The 20,933-nt window shown below is 38.4% G+C and overlaps 1 protein-coding gene and 1 pseudogene across 1 annotated transcript; both read left to right on the plus strand.

Annotated features, from left to right (window-relative positions):
• Nucleotides 1–7,614: 7,614 nt before the first annotated feature.
• LOC135768465 (uncharacterized) lies at nucleotides 7,615–9,994 on the plus strand. The gene has a single exon (XM_065277688.2). It carries the CDS (start codon nucleotides 7,615–7,617, stop codon nucleotides 8,878–8,880), a length of 1,266 nt encoding a protein of 421 aa, XP_065133760.2. The 3' UTR covers nucleotides 8,881–9,994.
• Nucleotides 9,995–18,004: 8,010 nt separating this feature from the next.
• Nucleotides 18,005–20,340, plus strand: LOC135768973 (uncharacterized; annotated as a pseudogene).
• Nucleotides 20,341–20,933: the final 593 nt, after the last annotated feature.

Genomic DNA, 20,933 nt, shown 5'->3' on the forward strand with positions numbered 1-20,933 from the left:
TTTCACAAAAATATTAAGGTGCATAAGCTCAGATTAATTAGGCCTACGGTTAATTAATTTAAAAAAGAAATGCAAAACCAGTTCTAACTGAAAGAAAACAAGTTAACAAAAAGATAGAATCCAATGTTTGGTAATATTGGAAATAGGGCTGTGCCGGTTTCAGAATTGGTGATGACGGTTCGTAACATAACCGTTTGTGGGGGATCTGCGTTTTGCGCGTTGCAACATTCATCTGTTATAGGACAACTGACAAACAAGCAGACAATGATTAGCTACTTGGTCAACCTTTATTTAAAATTAACAGCAAGACAACTAGCAGTGAATGTGCTTTAACCGCTATAACCCAATTACCCCCTTCTTTAGACTAAGAAGCATCCCCCTCTAACCCGTCATTTAAAACAATTGACCCTTCGAAGGGAGCTTGATTGACAGGTGATCTGACGAATCATACTTCTTCGCCATTCAAAGCAGTTAGGAGAGTTAGTAGATTAACATGGGAGGATTTAAACCTGAAAAGCGGAATGTACGGACGCCTTTCCGCAGTTAAAACAACATTGCTCCTTATGATCATTCGTGTTTATTTGATGCTATAAATTAACTAAAAGGAAGAGATGATTTGAAAGGTGAGACTTTGTTTAATATGTTTAATATCAAACGTAACCAAAAAGTAACCTGGTCTGTCCTGTGTGTCAGCACATTGTCAGTGTCCTCTCTGCTCCGCAATGTATTTTTCACTGCGTGAGAACATGGTGGGGCGTGATAGCGGCGTATCTTGTCGGACATAGCGACAGTAACTAAGGGGGTTATTATCAGGGTTTAAATTGGGCCGGGGCCGTCCGGGGCTAAGCTCCAGCACATAGGCTGAAGGTCTCGCTCTGCTCGTGCCAGTGTACCCGCTGCACTTGTGCGTGTGTACTCGCTGCGCTGGTGCGTGTGCACTGACGCGAAGGGAATTATGTGTTTCCATTCATTATGGGGCATACTCACCAACGCAAGTTCAACGATTTGCGCGAGTAGATTACATACAAAGTCAATGCAAAGACGCAATCAGACGCGTCCACGCACGGGGCGATGCAAATGACGCGAATTGGGCGGCGCAATTGCCGCAGAAACACGCGCTTTTCCTTTTAAACGCGTCTTCGCACAAGTTATGCAACTCGAGCGAAAAAACTCAGGAACTTCAAGAACGCGCTTTCACACAGGATCATTTGACATTGTAGAGACGAGAGAGAGAGAGAGAGAGAGAGAGAGAGAGGATTAACCAACTTTTATTCCTCTTCATTTATAAATCATACAGATTCACAATAGTGAATAGAAAATAGAAAAATAATTATATATTCAATATCAACTGACCCTCAAATAACACACATAAAATATCTTTAAAACACCATATATCATAAAACAGCATTTCATTATTCACAAGTTTATAGTAAGCAAATTCAATTTTGATTCTTCCACCCACTAGTTTTCTAAACATCATTTCCACATCAATAGTCCCAAGTTGATTCCCTTTATTTTTCCTCGTTTTCCATATTGCTAATTTTGCTGTGCCCAACAAATAATTTAATAAGCATTTCATTCTTCTCATTGAATACAGTGTTTCCCATACATAGGCTCTACTTGGGCGCTGCGCCCAGGTAAATTGCGACCCTCCCAGGTAAAAAAAAATCACTTTACGAATTTCCGTATTTTCTGAACTCGACTGGATGACCCGTGTTTTGGAGAGAGAGAGAGAGAGAGAGAGAGAGAGAGAGAGCGCGAAAGAGAGAGCGCGAAAGAGAGAGCGCGAGAGAGAGAGCGCGAGAGAGAGGTGGGGGTCAGGTGACCGTGATGCACGCGTCATAAACTCATCATCCAGCGCGGCAAACTGGATCAACTGCAGAGCAGCACATACGGAGCAGCCAGGGAACACACTGCGACCAAAATGGTCGCATATGCTTATGTGCATATGTGTTTATAGCATCTAAGTTGGCTTCATTTTGCGTGCAAGCACGTTGTGTCTCTCCGGTTGAGTGTCCGTTCACGTGCTCTCTGTTTCTCAATGAATTGGGCGCGACGCGAAGCAACCTCAGTGTCACATTGTATCCTTTCATGTTTCTGAACTTGAGCAGAGTTTTACCATTAGAGGTCTTTCTTCACTGAGGACGCGGGACCCGTACGGTTCCGGGTTTATATTTTAAATGGTCAGATGGGTCCGGGTCGGTCCTAGTTCATTACTTCGGGTCCCAAGTCTGATTAATATTGTGTGTAAAACCCGAGTCGATCGGAGAACGGCCGTGAGCGCTACCGCGCTAAAGCTCGAGTGCTGTTTTAGCGTGCCTCCGGTTTCTATGGCGATAGCAACTGGCTCTTGTCACGACCACGCGCCGCTTCATTTTCTTTATCCCATTTTTTAATCTTACTATTAATAGACAATATCTTTACTAAAATCTAAACAGTTAGCACAGAGATTGTAGCAAAAAGCAGTGCTAATACTGAATGAGCAAAGCTCTAGCTGACTCAGGATATAAAAAACGCAAAGCTGTAATGTAAAGTCTGTCATCGGGACAGCAAGTAGACTTTTAATTCTGAAATGATTAGTGGATTAAGCTTTTTTTAATTGGCAAAAGAGAAATAGAAAGCAGAAGCAGTAAAAGTGCCTATATAGAAGTTATTAACATTATAACATCAGTCACATTTATAATCTATAGACCTGCACTGTCTATTAATATACTGTACATAGTATTGTATATAATTGAGTTTGATAAAAGGGGTCATCAAATTGCTTCATATATCAGTGCAAAAACATAAAGTGTTTTCGTGGTGCTTTGACAAACAGTGTCAGCTTTGTTTATGGCAAAAAAAGTTTGGGGTGGTTAGATTAATGAACTATAATGTGAAATTAATATGAATGTTTTATAAATCAAAGTATTGTGTTGTGTCACACATTATTAGTTCTTTGTTACATGTATAGTAGACCATTTTTTGTCGGTGGATAATAATGATCGCCCTTTTCACCAGCTACCACCACAAGTAAATTTCAGATCTGTGGGAAACACTGGAATACCTATACTTAACTCCACCAATAAATACTTTATCTGAGAATTCCTCATCAAAATCCATAAACAAATCTTTAAGAAATTCAAAAAGACCATGTAATCTTCCACATTTCAAAAATAGATGTTCTAAGTCTTCTTGTTCCCCGCAAAATCTACATTCACCACCCACAGCTGGATTCAAGTGCTCCCATTGTCTGTCCGTAGCTATCGCCCCGTGAATAACCCTCCACTGTAGATCAGCAGTACGCTTCTCTATGGGAGGCTTATACAGGGCTCTCCACCTGTCCCTCACGAGGAAGTCTGATCCCAACAAACCTGGCCACTTTGAAGCTTTTATCCTCCTGAGAAAAACTTGATTTGTGACTTTTACTGAAGAATAGTACATTGCTTTCTTTGACACTGATTCAAAACAGTCCACCTGAGGTGTATCAAAAGACAAAATGGATTCCATATTCACATCCACTCTCTCCTCCAGTATAACTGGTGACACTCTGATTATTGGAAATTCTTCTTCTGTATCTCTTAAGTCCACCAAACGACCACGCTCAACGTACTCTCTGTGCCCACTTGGTAATACATTCCAGATCTCCTCTGTGAGTTTTAAAACAAGACGTTCAGATTTCAATCCTGTCACTTCTTTTAGAATTCCCACCGGCTTCCACCCATCATCGTCCAAGAGGTGTCTAATTTTAACAACCCCATGCCGCTTCAAAACTGCAGACACACTTACTGAAGACAAAAGCCTTGTTTGGATCATAGGATTGAAAAATAAAGGTTCTTCCAGAATCCAGTGTCCCGTGTCATCACTACTCCGATCCACCTTAAAAACTGTCTTCCAAGCCAGGAGCATTAATTTATAAAAAGGTGTGATCTCTGACAGGCTCACTTTTTCCAAGTCCATTATAAACAAATGTTTGTCCAAACCAAGCCCTCCTACTTTCTTCAAAATTAAACTTGCAATATGAGTCCAAGCCAAGTCTTTGTGATATAAAAGTCTTTGTGCTGCTTGTATCCTGTAAGACATCAACCGACTTCTCATATTCACCAGCCCTTGTCCCCCTTCATGGACAGGTAAATAAAGTGCTGCAGCATGAATCCAATGTGCCCCACTCCAAAAAAAATTGACAAATGTCCTTTGTATTTTACCAACCAACCAACTCCACTGGGGGCTTACATACAAAGTCAATGCAAAGACGCAATCAGACGCGTCCACGCACGGGGCGATGCAAATGACGCGATTTGGGCGGCGCAATTGCCGCAGAAACACGTGTTTTCCTTTTAAATGCGTCTTCGCACAAGTTATGCAACTCGAGCGAAAAAACTCAGGAACTTCAAGAACGCGCTTTCACACAGGATCATTTGACATTGTAGAGACGAGAGAGAGAGAGGTAATAATGGTGCCCACGTCGAGGAAACTTAATAGAAGACTAGAAACGTGTTAAGGACTAAAGTATGTATGTCACTCATCTAATTACAGTATGTTAACTGGATAACACTGCATATAACTCATTGTATAGTCTAATACATTTATGTATTTTGATTACACAAATCAAACCGTACGATTGTTTTAGCTGCTGACCAGCATAGGGAATCTCTATTGCTAATTTATTAGACATGTTGCTGATACAGTACTGTGTGTTGTACCTTTTCTTGTTAATTTAATCTTTTTGGGTAGCCTATCTTGTGCATATAGAATTATTCAAGGAGGTTGATTCCTTTTACTTCATTTAAAGTTTGATCAATTGTGCATAATGACTTGTGCAACAAATGGATATAGGGTGTCAAACTCATAGATTTGCATAATTTAAAATTCAGACACTCTTTATAAAATATTTGTGGTCAATCTCTGGCACAGATTTAAAGTTGAAACTTATCAAATCCTATCAGAGGTCCAGAATGTCATTAAAACACATCAGTGGCTTTGCTGTCATCAGTATTAAACATGTTACCCCTTAAAGTACCCTCCCTGCAGAGCCCCCCCACATAACAAATCCCAATTTAACCCCTGGTTATTATTATATAATAACCGTCACACCCCTAATTGGAAACATCAGAAGTGTTATAGGGTTTTGAACACAGCACAAGAGTTAAAGGAGCGGTGAATCAAATACTCAATTTTAACTTGATAATTTGTTATATAAGAGGTCATCATACTTAAATGAACATCCTGCAAGTTTCAGAACTGAAAACGTCCGTGCTACTGAAATATAACAGTTTTTGGCACCAAGCCAGTAAAACAAGCCAGTGTGGAATTCGGAAATCTATGACGTCAAAGTAGAATTGAAGCACCGCCCCATAGCCAAATACAAGGACCACTTTTGAAGTCCCGCCCACAGCTTCGCGTGACACACGTGTGTCTCAACAAGTAAATATGTCTTTAAAGATTGACAAATGTAACCAAAATGACTTTTAAATACATTTTTTCTGAGAGACTTTTATTTTGACGCGGTGATCTCTTATGATAGACTGGAAACGCATTTTCGGTTGTGGAAGAACCGCGTGGGAACAACACAGAAGCTAAATACTTTAATTCGGAGGCTTGGAACATAACATTAAATGCCTGGAAAAAGTTTGCTTTTTAAGAAGTTCCAGCTCGTGTGGGGAGTGTTTGTTAACTTTGTGTACACGGATTTATTTGGAAAGAAGTCGATGCTGGATTTGCAGAGAGACTGTGATTAAAAGCACCACTTATATTGGATCTGACAACAATGACACAGCATTATACACAGTAAGACATTTTACTTTATTTAAGTTACTGCGTTTCACTATTGCTTTGTTAGAAGAGATCGCTTGATATGTCTGTTGTAACATCCGTGTCTAAACACGTATGTTTGACTGTTTTAATGTACTAAAAACATTAAACGATTAATAAAGATACACCACTTAACAACACGACTGTAATTTAACGGTAGAAATATACAGTGTTATTTATAAAGAAGGATTTATCAGCCGCAGTTTAGATTCTGATGCCCGTTTACTGTGTTGTATACGGTAATTTAGGCGAGTTACGTTTGAAAGGTCAAACACTCAACAAAGCTTATTTTTTATCATATAACTGTGGTATTTAACATTACGTGAATGTAAAAGCAACCTCACAAGCACAATCGAATTATACAAAGTTATTGATAAGGATTTATTAGCCGCAGTTTAGATTCTGATGCGCGCTTACTGTGTTGTATACGGTAATTTAGTCACGTCGAGTTTTGTTTCTACTTTAATATACGTATTGTCATTTATGCGTATCATATTTAGCACCCAGAATCTTTTGTGGCTCAAACATATTTGTGTTCGGCTGCTATTTTTATCACATTAATGTTTTTAAAACATTTCCCCACATGTAATGACGGGGAATGAAGCCGTCCAATCATAGCAGTGGGTGTTTACGTCCAGGTCTTCAATGCGGCCCGCCCCTTCAAACGAACCATTTCTCCAGACAGCCACTAATCTATGTTACAAAATAGCCTATTACTTATTGTTTTTGATGTTTTTGAATGTAAAAACCACGCGGACATCAGAAGTAGACATCAGGCAACAGTATAAAACAATAAAATCGACAAATTCACCGCCCCTTTAAACTACAAGAACAGAAATTGACAATAGAAATGACTAGTGCTGCAACGACGCGTCACGCTGTTAACATTCATCTCGCGTAATGGTAGCTTCTGCTCCTGGCAGTGTTTCCCATACATTGATTTGTTTGTGTGCACCACAAAATCAACAATGGCCGCAACATTTACATTTTTTTCATTTAAAACTGCTTCATGTATTGTTGTGAGCGCTCGGTGTGCCTCTTGTGCGCGCGCGCTCTCTCTCTCTCTCTCTCTCTCTCTCTGCGTGAAGCCCCTCGACAGCGCCTCTCATACATGACACTGAGTGAAAAAATTTAAAGTTGGCTGTGTTTTCCATGCGGATTCCTCTGTATACTTGCATTTTCACGTAAACGTCAGATGTTACTGACAGAGAAGACGACTGATTCGAGTTTATCATGAGAGGTTAGCAGTGTTCCCACACACACTGGTTCTCTGTGTGCTTGTGCGCGAGCTCTCTCTCTCCTATGCCCGCGCATGCCTTCTGTAGTAACTCTGTGTAATGGCAATTTTTAAATTGTCTGCGATGTCGCGTTTATAAATTAAGATTTTAGTAACTTAGTAGTTAAAGTAACAGCTGGTTGGATTAAAAACAAGGTTATTGGGTCATGTTTAGTCATTATTTTAATAGTCTTTATGTCTGCAACAGAACAGATAATATGTGAAAATAGCATTCAGTTGTGTTAAAATACAATAAAACAAACAATGACTGTCAGATCAGACAGAGAGTAGAAAAACAGATAATCCAACAGATTAAACAGCTAATCAAAAAAAGAACACTATATTAATAAAAAAAATAGTTGTAAGAGTAGTCGACTAATCGGAAAAATAATCGCTAGATTAGTCGACAGAAGAAATAGTCGTTAGTTGCAGCTCTAGAAATGACATAATGTACTTCACATTAAAAATAACATGGATACATGACATCTCAAATGTGTTTTGTCAATCTGGTTTATCAATATGAACTATTTACTGTTTTCATTTTAGATATGATGGAAGTGAAAGAGGAGAGTCAAGCTGAAGTGGATGAGAAACATCAGATTGTAAAAATAAACCATAATGTTTCACAGAAAGAAACTCTGAAGACAGAAGACATAAAGTGTAAAAATAGTTTCAGAGAAGATGAACACCCTGAAGATCACAAGAGGACTCACAGTGAGGAGAAACCTTTAACATGTCAACAGTGTGGAAAGAGTTTCAGAAGAAAAGATAACCTTAAAGCACACATGATGATTCACACTGGAGAGAAACGACACGTGTGCCATCACTGTGAAAAGAGTTTTACAACTGCAGGTAACCTTAAGACACATGCGAGGATTCACACTGGAGAGAAACCTTACACTTGTCATCAATGTGGAAAGAGTTTCTCTGTTGAACGTTACCTTAAAATACATGCAAGAATTCACACAGGAGAGAAACCTTACACTTGTCATCAATGTGGAAAGAGTTTCTCTGTTGAAAGTAACCTTAAGGTACATGCAAAGATTCACACAGGAGAGAAACCATTTGTGTGCCAAGAGTGTGGAAAGAGTTTTATAACTGCAGCTGAACTTAAGATACACATGAGGTCTCACACCGGAGAGAAACCACATCTGTGCCATCACTGTGAAAAGAGTTTTAAAACTGCAGGTGAACTTAAGACACATTTGAGAAGTCACACCGGAGAGAAACCTTACACTTGTCATCAATGTGGAAAGAGTTTCTCTGATGAAAGTAACTTTAAGGTACATGCAAGAATTCACACCGGAGAGAAACCTTACACTTGTCATCAATGTGGAAAGAGTTACTTTGCTAAAAGTTACCTTAAAATACATGCAAGAATTCACACAGGAGAAAAACCTTACAGATGCCATGAGTGTGAAAAATGTTTCAGAACCAAAAGTAGCCTGATAACACACATGAAAATTCACAAAGCAGAGAAACTTCACACGTGTCTTCAGTGTGGAAAGTGTTTCAGTATGGAGAGTCATCTTAAGAGACACATGATAACTCACAGTGAAAAGAAACCTCACGCATGTTCTCGGTGTGAAAAGAGTTTCAGAGATAAGTGTGATCTTGAGATTCACATGAGAAGACACACTGGAGAGAAACCTTACATGTGCTATCAGTGTGAAAAAAGTTATATAAGTGAAAAAAATCTTAAGACACACATGAAAGTTCACACTGAAGGAAAACCATTCACTTGTCAACAGTGTGGAAAGAGTTTTACAGTAAAGGGTACTCTTAACACACACATGAGAATCCACACTCGATAGAAACCATTCATGTGTCAACAGTGTGGATATGAGAACAAAGATTAGAAATCAGCTGAGGTCTTAATAAAACTGTGCGTAGGATCCTTACTAAAAGTCTACATGCGCACAAATGCCCAAGATGTCTGTACTTGTGTTCATGTAGACTTGTAAAACGCCATCAGTCACGGCCCAAGTACTGCTTCAATTCCAACTTTGCATCGTGCCAAGTTCAAATAAGATCCCTGGATGTGTTCTTGATCAGCTTATTTTATCGAGGATGCATCAGGAGGTGACGTGTGTGGACTTATGACGGCCAAGTTTCCCAGAATGCATTTTGCATCAGCGGCAATGAAGCTTAAAACCTGCAAAATATTTGAAATATTACTCTTTCTGTGTCATTAAATGTAGCCATTTAGACGGGATATAGATATGAATAAACTTTAAATCTGTGGTCAGTTAGTAAAGATGGTGCCTATATATTAAAAGATTTTGAATATTTGAGATCAAGGTGATCAGCAGGCGGTCAGCGTCGTGTACACCGCCGAGGGCAGCCTTATTTTGTCAAGTCCTTCTAAAATGTGCCGCTAGCTCAGTGCAGCTGCTCTGCCCTTCAGTGTCTAATGTGCAAACATGAAATATTCACTTTTTTGCAAGTTCTCCCACTTAGCATGTCCACTGTGAGACATAATCAAAAAAATTCCACAAATCACAATGTATAATTTAACTATTTTTTGTATGATACAGCTGCAAATAAGTATTTGAACACCTGAGAAAATCAATGTTAATATTTGGTACAGTAGCCTTAGTTTGCAATTACAGAGGTGAAACGTTTCCTGTAGTTTTTCACCAGGTTTGCACACACTGCAGGAGGGATTTTGGCCCACTCCTCCACACAGATCTTCTCTAGATCAGTCAGGTTTCTGGCCTGTCGCTGAGAAACACAGAGTTTGAGCTCCCTCCAAAAATTCTCTATTGGGTTTAGGTCTGGAGACTGACTAGGCCACGCCAGCACTTTGATATGCTTCTTACAGACCCAGCCTCGACCCATCTTCAATGCTCTAACTGAGGGAAGGAGGTTGTTCCCCAAAATCTCGCAATACATGGCCCCGGTCATCCTCTCCTTAATACAGTGCAGTCGCCCTGTCCCATGTGCAGAAAAACACCCCCAAAGAATGATGCTACCACCCCCATGCTTCACAGTAGGGATGGTGTTCTTGGGATGGTACTCCTTATTCTTCTTCCTCCAAATACGTTTACTGGAATTATGACCAAAAAGTTCTATTTTGGTCTCATCTGACCACATGACTTTCTCCCATGTCTCCTCTGGATCATCCAAATGGTCATTGGCAAACTTAAGACGGGCCTGGACATGTGCTGATTTAAGCAGGGGAACCTTCCATGCCATGCATGATTTCAAACCATGATGTCTTAGTGTATTACCAACAGTAACCTTGTAAACGGTGGTCCCAGCTCTTTTCAGGTCATTGACCAGCTCCTCCCGTGTAGTTCTGGGCTGATTTCCCACCTTTCTTAGGATGATTGAGACCCCATGAGGTGAGATCTTGCATGGAGCCCCAGTTCGAGGGAGATTGACAGTCATTTTTAGCTTCTTCCATTTTCTAATGATTGCTCCAACAGTGGACCTTTTTTCACCAAGCTGCTTGCCTGGCAATTTCCCCGTAGCCCTTTCCAGCCTTGTAGAGGTGTACTATTTTGTCTCTAGTGACAGCTCTTTGGTCTTGGTCATGTTAGTAGTTGAATTCTTACTGATTGTATGGGGGGTGGACAGGTGTCTTTATGCAGCTAACAACCTCAAACAGGTGCATCTAATTTAGAATAATAAATGGAGTGGAGGTTGACATTTTAAAGGCAGACTAACAGGTCTTTGAGGGTCAGAATTCTAGCTGACAGACAGGTGTTTAAATACTTATTTGCAGCTGTATCATACAAATAAAAAAATTATACATTGTGATTTTTAGATTTTTTTAGATTATGTCTCTCACAGTGGACATGCACCTACAATGACAATTTCAGACCCCTCCATAATTTCTAAGTGGGAGAACTTGCAAAATAGCAGGGTGTTCAAATACGTATTTTCCTCACTGTAGATAGATTTTTTAGAGGGACCTATTTCCTCTGAAATAGTATTAACAGTTATTATTGAATAGTATTTACATTGTTTTCATTTCATTATCATTGTATACCTGAGGCTTAATTGTAACACTGTGTGACAACTAACCCCGCTCTGTAAAAATGTTTTCAATCCCAGCTATCAGTTATTAGGAGTTGCTAACATGTCTTAAAATTGTTTTAGGTAACAAGACCGTGATTAAAACTTGGATAAATAAAAATCTTGCAGCATAATTTTGTTTAAAACATTAAGATTTAATGCAATTTCATAATGATGTTTATTATGCGTTTGTGTTTCTTAATGAAAGAATCTGAAGGAATGTATATATGATGGAAAGATGTTTATTGCTTGTTTTATTTTAATGTTGTGCACCATAATTATAGGGAAGGGAGAAACATTCTGTGTATTGCTGGTTTAGCTATCCCTTTTGTGGTGGACTTGTCCAATTAGGTTTGGCGCGCATTAAGCTTATAAAAGCCTTTTGATAGTACTCTGTGGGGCTAGTGTTATGGTTAGGTAGTATGCTGAGAGACACATGAGGCCTGAATAGTGTGTTGCTAGCTACAATGTAGCACCAGTCAGGTTTTGCTGCTATCAGCACTTTGTTTGTTTTTTCTTTTTTTATTGTTTTTTTGATAACTTTGTTGTATTGAACTTAACACTGAAGATATTTTTGCTTCAATAAATTACCCTGGGTCACCCTTATTCCACGACCAAGTTGTACTGAGTCTTCCTGCTCTTCCCTTACCCTTCAGCGTTCTCTACCTGACAAGGTGCCATGTTAAATGTATGTCATGTGACCGTGGGAGAATAAAGGCGTCATTAATTATGTAGGGTTAAAATACCTGTGTGTAGCTTTGGAAACATGGGGGTGAATGCAGGAGCTCATGTTTTTTTGGTTGACCAAAAATTCAGATGCAAAACTTCACTGTTATTCTCTACTTTATTGAAACAATATTCAAATGGATGAAGAATAAACAGCAAACTGCAAGGATGATTGACGTGTCTGTGTCACAATTTTATTGCTTCCTACTATTATTGTGCCACTAAAAAATCAAATAAAGTTCTACTTACAATTAAAGGTCACGTTCTTTCCGATCCCATTTTTTAAATCCTACTTAGTGTGTAATGTTGCTATAATAGCATAAATAATACCTGTAAAATGATAAAGCTCAAAGTTCTGTTTAACAGAATTCGCCTTTGGATTACAGCCCTCAACTTCCTGCTTGAATGACTTCAGGCTGAGCACACTTTGTGCAGCCAGCGCAGACATGTTTCACATGGAGCGATAATTCAGGCAAAAGTATTATGTGAGGTTTAGGTCATGTTTTCAGTCATCTGTATTTTTGTCTCTTGCTTTTGAAGAATAAAACTGAGCAACAGAGAGCTTAAAAGTGGGAGGGAGATAGAAACTGGTGCTCTCAATTTATCCCAAAGCGTCCACAGATCAAATAAAATAAAGTTTTTGTAATCTGGGTGGGTCCTGATTCATTTTCAATTCAGGAAACCCTGCTGTAATAATCAGATGATGTCTGAATCACTTTTATTCAAAACCTTGATCACGCGATTTAAATAAAATGAAAATGTTTATTAAAATTAATTAAAAAAGGAAAATTGCTCAGGTCTACACCAAACATAGATTCAGATTCTGTTATTAATGCTTAAGAAAACATTTGAAGTGAAACATTAAAAAGTCTGAAGCAGATGGTGAATGTTTTACTGACATTAAATGTTTTAATGTTTCTTCTTTCATTTCTAATTCACACCCATAGAGTGAAAGTGATTGAAACCTTCATTGAAGCTCCTCCTACAACAATCCACCAATAAATGCTGGAGTCAAATACACAGAGAAATCACTCCATGTGTGACAACTGAAATTTTCATGACATAATGTTGATGCTGGTGAAAGAGGAGCTTGAGAAGATGACAGATCCACAACCATGCAGAATAAAGGAAGAAGATACTGAGGAACAAATAGGTTAGTGTCTATTTTTCAATCTTTATTATTGATGGTTGAGGAATAATCATAAAAACATTGAGAAATGGGGGGGGATAAACTAAAATCCATGAGATAATAACTTTCTGCATCTATAATAGATTCAGTAGAATTAGATTGAAACATCAGGTAAAGAGTTTTATCCAAAGCAACTTTCAGTGGATTGAATGACTGTGATCTCCATGCAATGCTCTACTACAGTTAAACCTCAAGTTGTGTTCACGTCATTAATATGGAGAAAATGTTCTTTTACCCAAAAATAGTAGTTAAAGGGACATTGTGTCGTATTTTAAGTAGTTTAATAGCTAAAATAAATTTCTTCATTCATAAATGTGTCCTTATTGGTGTAAAATTAACTCTGCCAATGATCTGACTTCTCATCGTAAGCAAAGAAGGAAGAAGTCATAAACATGAGTATATACATAGGTAAGTTCATGGAGGTTTCCATGTCGTGCCGCCATTTTGAAAAACTATAGGTCGCAGAGAGGGACATAAAGCACTAGCCTACCTGTCTAGCTAATCCACAACGCGTTTTCCTTCAGAGCCAACGTCACATGACTAAAACCAGATATAATAAGTGAGAGCCACTTTTTCATGATGTCTTACGCCTGCCATCAAGCGGTAATATAATTTTTGTCTAAAGTAGGGATGCACGGTCTTGATTTTTCATGGCCGATTTTTATACCGATTTTTTTTTACAAGCAAATTGTGCAATTCCGATTTTTTTTCTTATCAAACAAGAAAGTATACATAAACAAGATGTTTATTTGGTATTTAACAGGCTAAACTTGGTTTTGGCTATAAATAACTGTAATCATCTAAAATTGACAGCAGTAACTGTGCAGTAGGCTACATTCAATACAAACATAAGTGGTTAAATTAGACCATGACATGGATGGTTGAGTAAGGGTTGAAGGTCTTGCTCTCTGAATGACATCAGAGAAGCATGAGAAAACCTCAAGACAGCTATGAACTCGACAGAGAACTTCCCTGCGCCTCATCCATTAATTGTATATAGCAGGAAAAGTTAGCAGTCTCTTAGAAAGACAATGTGTGAGTGTGTAAACTGACTGAAATGCATGTATCTCACAGTGAATGCGTGAGACTTGAGTACTTTTGTTTCTCCACGATTAACTTGTCCTTTGCAGACATTGCAACTTGCACAGCTTCTTAACAGAAAAGACGTGTTTGTGAATGATTAAAACAATCTCTACCCGCGAATGGGGGATGGGTTGGCTATTGCATAAAGTGTAAAGCGGAGAAGACCTAATGCTTCGTTCAGACCAGCCGCGGTAGAGGCGTCAAGCGCAAGTGATTTCAATGTTACGTCAATGTGAAAACGCGTTGATGCTAAAAAGGCATTTTAACGAGGCACGGTAGATGCAATTGATGCAAATGAAGACATGTTGTAATAACCTTTTGATGCATAACAGCTACCGTGGTTGTGATTTGAAAATTCCCATTTGAAAACGCGAGGCACTAAAGATTACTCTTTAGGTCTTTTCACACCTGAAATTGTTAACCCTGGGTTATTCTAAAACCAGGGTTAACGGAATCCTGGGTTATTTTTTTCATGTTTCACACTGTTCAAACTTAACCAGGGGTTAAGAGATAACCCTGGGTATTCATAATTTGACGTTTCAAGCTGTGCATTCCTAATCCCTGGGTCAGAGTCTCCAACCCAGCTCCAACACACCTGTCTGGAATTATCAAGCAACCCTGAACACCTTGATTAGCTACTTCAGCTGTGTTTAATTAGTTTCATAACATTCTAACCTTGCTTCCTTTCACACTGCATGCGTTTGGCACCACAATGCGGTGCTAAACCTGCTTCCAATTTAAGTTAATTTCAGGGATAACCCTGCTTCTAAATTACAAGTGTGAAACGATCTAACCCAGGGTTAAAAGCATGGTTTACAATAAAGATAAAGATTTTGGTGTGCGGATCCTTCTCTTTTGTTACTTACAACAAAGATAACCCAGGGTTAAGCCCTTTTGTTTGAATGCAATATTCAATTTCACCGTAAGATGGGAGAAATTCCTACACAATGGCCCTCATTTATCAAAAGTGCATACACTTGGGTTTCCAGCGTTCACCTGGCGTACACATAAAACCACGGTGACTTTGAGATTGATCAATATGGACGTTGGCGTATGGCACGCTCAAATCCTACGCCAGCTCAGGAGGTGTTGTACGCACATTTTGAGTTAGTGCAGAAATGCGCAAAACTTCCTAACACCACTAAAACGCACTGACAAACTAAAATATATGATATATTATGACCCACTGTTAAAAAACAATCAGTATGTAAATAATGTAAATAAACTTCAGTGTTTATTTTTATGCAACATGGACTTCAGTGTTTAATTTGTGAGACTTTACCAAAGCATTTGATTTATAGGTATATGTATTCCTTAAGTTTGAGAGCCTATGCGCTTTACCTGACGTTTCAGAGCGAGCATGTGAACGGAGCTTAGTGGGAGCAGAGCGTTGATTCCGAAAATTCCACTCGCTCAGCACCGCTTGTTGAACCCAGAAGCCCTTTGATAATTTGCTAGTTCGAGAATCTGTAAAAACGTCTAGCAATAAGTTATGGATTTCAAGCCTTATACATAAATGTAAAGTAAAAATCAAAGTTAAGATTGAGCAGGACGAAAAAATTGAAAGGGACTGCGGAGAGACTGTAAAAGTTAGCAAATATTCATCCTGGAATCTGAAGCGGCACATTGCAAGAAAGCACAAGGATGTGCTACGAAAACATGGTAATAATGCATCAAAAGGTAAGCTAGTTACATACCATCCAATAAATAAATAAATAAATACACATGAATAGGTAAGGTAAAATGCTTGTGTTGAATGGAGCCGTAAATCCGATCATGATGACATGCGGACAAAATTACGGCCACAAATTATCTTTTATGCGTCATTATGGACACTTCTTTTTCTTATTTAGTCTAAAGTATGGCCATAAATTTAGAATTTGTTCCCAATATTCAACAGTTTGTTCCTTGGAATTAAAGCAACACTATGTAGTTTTTTTACCTTTAAATAATGTCTCTAAAATTATTTTTGTCATAGACCAACTTTTAACTGGACAAATTGCACTATTGCTGCAACCTGAGCAGCCTCCTAGCTGCTACAAGCACACTCTGAAAGTGGCGGTGGAGGGTAGGAAACACAGCCCCCCGCCCCTCCCCCTGCCTGCAGAAGAGTGTCTGATACCAGGCACTGTTGCGCTTTTCAACCACATGGGGGAGCTGTAAGTCATTTTTACATGGAAACTACATAGTGTTGCTTTAATAATTATAATATTTCGTAATTACTATTACAATTATTATTACTTCAAATTATGAATTTGCTTAGTAAAACATGTGAATGTTGTGGAAAAAAATTGTTGATTTGAATTATATCCGGAGCTCCGTATCGAACTGGATCTTAGCTAACAAACAACTGTATAAAAACACACTACAAAAGTTACTCCATTTTAAAATATTATTTTAAAAAAACTTAACTGAACCATTAAGCAGACATAGAATTTAGATGTAGACAACAGTAAATAATAATAATAATAATAATAATAAATAATTATTTTTCTAAATATCAATAAGCGGCATTTATAATAAAAATAATAATACAAATATTACAAATTGTTATGCAATTTATTTCCACTTCCCTGGTTTCTCCTCTTTGCCGTCTTCTGCGTGTCAATGGCATAAAATGAGGGCGTGGGGGAAGCTGAGACTTGAATTTATATGGCCGTGTTATTCTAATGACGATCGTTTTCAGCCGCGGCATTTATGAAGGGCAGGTATTGCTTACACCTGAATTTCAAAAGGTACGCACAGCTTCATAAATCAGGCGGTGAGAGGAGTGTAAGCATAATCTTACGCCGACATATACGCCCGTTTCTACGCAAGAATGATAAATGAGGGCCAATGTCCCTTTAATGTTATTGCCTTGGACTGAAATTACTATATGAACTATAACAATCGCAATATAAGATTGTTTTTGTTGCCTTTTTAAATGTATTTCCCCACCTTGTAGCAATTGTGGTGTTCCCAGTCAAAAATTACCTGCCAAAAAGAAAATAGTATATAACCAGGGTCTTCTAATGTCTCAAACAGAAAAGAGAAAAGGAAGAGATGCACATTGTGATGTCTAAACAAGCACTGTCTGTTTTAAATGCAAAGCGGTCCCATTAACAAGGCACACGAAATAGGCTATTGTCATTCATGTGCATACGTTCAGTAAATGCATTAGATGCTTTGTCATTTTGGTTTAACGACTCAGATTTGATAATGACTCTGTGCCATAGTGTACAGACTAAAAGCAATTTAAAGCAAACTTCCTAGTTAAAGTTATTGCGGAGGATTTTCTTTTTCCGGGTGGATCATCAAGACTATTGGTCCTCCTAGTTGTCAATCAGGAGTGTTACGCAATTGCATTTTTTTAAAAAGTGGAGAAGGCAGTTCTTTTCTAAAATTCGAGAAAATCGTCCGCTACACCTTTAAACATTAAAGTAGACTATCTACATTAAAGTAGTGATCAACAGGGGTGATTCATTTTAGTGAGGTTCAGCCCCCCAATGAGGGCATAATAACCATAAGCACCAATAGCAGCAGGGCTGATCACTACACAGAATGATCACCGACACCTGTCATCCAATCACAGACCCACTTCAGTGTACATTAAAGGGAGTGATATAATACAATTTCATATTTTCTTTTTGTTTAGTGGGTTATTTAGCTGTTTTGCCTTGGACATTCTCGTGTGTGATTCACAGCCTATACATGTGTTTTAATTAACTTATTTGTTGATGATGTTGACTGCAAACTACAGCTTATAGATAGTTTGTCACACGTAGATTAATATGAAGTGGATACTGTTTTAACCCTTATTGTAGTTAATGAGTCACAAGTGTTTTGTTTTAGACATATAATAAATGTAATGGTTCAACTAAAGGACTGTTAAAAGCTGATTTATCAATATGAACTATTTACTGTCTTCATTTTAGATATGATGGAAGTGAAAGAGGAGAGTCAAGCTGAAGTGGATGAGAAACATCAGATTGTGAAAATAAACCATAATGTTTCACAGAAAGAAACTCTGAAGACAGAAGACATAAAGTGTGAAAATAGATTCAGTGAAGATGAACGCCCTGCAGGTCACAAGAGGACTCACAGTGAGGAGAAACCTTACTGGCACAAGAAAGCTCACATGGTGGGAAAGCAACACGTGTGCCAGCATTGTAACAAGAGTTTCCCAGATACAACTAAACTTAAGATACACATTATGTCTCACACTGGAGAGAAACCTTTCACATGTCATCTGTGTGGAAAGAGTTTCAGAACAAATACTACCCTTAAAATACACATCAGGATTCACACTGGAGAGAAACCACACGTGTGCCATCAGTGTGGAAAGAGTTTTATAACTGCAGGTGAACTTAGGAAACACATGAGGACTCACACTGGAGAGAAACCTTTCACATGTCAACAATGTGGAAAGAGTTTCAGAAGAAAAGAGAGCCTTAACTTACATGTGAGGATTCACACTGGACAGAAACCATTTACGTGCCATCAGTGTGGAACGAGTTTCAGAAGAAAAGCTCACCTTAAAACACATGTGATGATTCACACTGGAGAGAAACCATTCAAGTGCCACCAGTGTGGAAAGAGTTACACCTTTAAGACAAGCCTTATCCGGCACTTGATAGCTCACAGTGGGGAAAAGCCACACGCGTGCCATCACTGTGACAAGAGTTTCACATTTACAAGTGGACTTAAGATACACATGAGGATTCACACTGGAGATAAAGCACATGTGTGCCATCAGTGTGGAAAGAGTTTTGAAACTGCAAGTAACCTTAACAGACATTTGAGAATTCACACCGGAGAGAAACCTTTCACGTGTCAACAGTGTGGAAAGAGTTTCACCTTTCAGTCAAACCTTAACCGCCACATGAAAACTCACACTGGAGAGAAACCACATGTGTGCCATCAGTGTGGAAAGAGTTTTGCAACTGCAAGTTTCCTTAACAGACATTTAAAAATTCACACCGGAGAGAAACCTTTCACGTGTCAACAGTGTGGAAAGAGTTTCATCTTTCCATCGAACCTTAAACGCCACATGAAAACTCACAGTGGGGAAAAGCCACACACGTGCCATCACTGTGACAAGAGTTTCCCAGATAGAAGTCAACTTAAGATACACACGAGGACTCACACTGGAGAGAAACCTTACACTTGTCACAACTGTGGAAAGAGTTTCTCTGTTGAAAGTAACCTTAAGGTACACACAAGGATTCACACTGGAGAGAAACCGTTCACATGCCATGAGTGTAAAAAGAGTTTCAAAGCAAAAGCTAACCTAAACTCACACATAAGAATCCACACTCAATAGAAACCATTCATGTGTCAACAGTGTGGATATGGCAACAAAGTTTATAAATCAGCTGAGGTCTTATTAATAAAACTGTCTTGAGGATCCTTTCTAAAAGTCTACATACGCAAAAAGCACAAAATGGTGTACAGCAAAAAAGATTCAAGCCGTTTCTCAATCTGCGTTCTTGTCTGTACTTGTCTTCTTCTGGACTTGTGAAATGTCATCAGTCGCGGCCCAAGTACTGCTCAAATTCCAAGTTTACGTAACATCTCAAGATGTGTTCTTGATCCGCTCATTTTATTAAGGATGCATCAGAAGGTGACTTGTGTGGACTTGCGACAGCCAAGTTTCCCTGTATGCATTTTGCGTCAGTGGCAATAAAGCTTAAAACCTGCACAATATATGAAATACTGCTCTTTCTGTGTCATAAAATGTAGCTGTTTAGTCAAGAATATAGCTGAATGAACTTCAAATCTGTGGTCAGTTAGTAAAGATAGGACCTAATATTAAAATTTCCTCTGACAATTTTGGATATGTGAGTTCAAGTTGATCAGCGGGCAGTCAGTGCCGTGTACTCCGCCGAGGGCAGATTCATCTCTGCAAGTCCTTCTGAAATGTGCCGCTGTCTCATTGCAGCTGCTCTGCGTTTCAGTGTCTGATGGTCAAACATGAAATATTCTCTTTGGATATATCTAACTGGCATTTTTCTGTCTCGGTAATTTATTTCTCTTTATTATTCATATGAAGTCTGTTTTTGTTATTATTGTTTTAACCTATGTTAAAGTTAAGTTTCATAACTTAAATCACACATTTTCTATAGAATCTTGACACTGAATCACTGCCTTTGTACTTAAGATTTGTTTCTTGTTTACTTCATGTTGTACAAAAGGTTTGTAGTTTTATAATAAATGGTTGTGTTTTATATCATATTTCATTTTGTAATAAATACATTAATCAGTGTGCGTGTTACCTGAACCACATTCATATTTTCAAGCAAGCACATTTCACACTCAAGCAAGGTTTTTGCATTTTATGTTTTGTTTTATTGCAAAAATACATTAAAATAAGCCAGGGCTGCACATATTGGTGAGACTGAATGACGACTTTAAGTAGGTAGCCTACTATTCATTTGATATATAACCTAACCATTTAATGATAAATATGCACAGTAATTAAGGAAAATATTTGGTGTTCTGCATTATCTAATGGTAGGGTATTTGATGCTGTATTTCATGCAATCGGGCCATCTCCTCCTGCACTCCCCTGATAAAGACAGCGCTGATTAAATATTTATAATAAATTTTGATTTAAGATTGGATTTTAAATAATTTTAACTCTGTACAAATTCAAATAACACTACTAAATTTACGTTACACGGTGGTTTAGGGAACGTCTCCATAACCTTGTGCTAATGTTAGGGGAATGTTACGCTAACGTTCCCTTAATATACCGCCCTTAGTCACAAATCCGAGGCCAGGTTCTCGACACTGATGTTTTATTTCTCCAGCAAGGAAACATTAACAACGTAGGACTACACAAGACAACATGCCACAATCAATCAT

The sequence above is a fragment of the Paramisgurnus dabryanus genome, chromosome 3, assembly GCF_030506205.2.
Source record: "Paramisgurnus dabryanus chromosome 3, PD_genome_1.1, whole genome shotgun sequence".
Lineage (NCBI taxonomy): Eukaryota > Metazoa > Chordata > Actinopteri > Cypriniformes > Cobitidae > Paramisgurnus > Paramisgurnus dabryanus.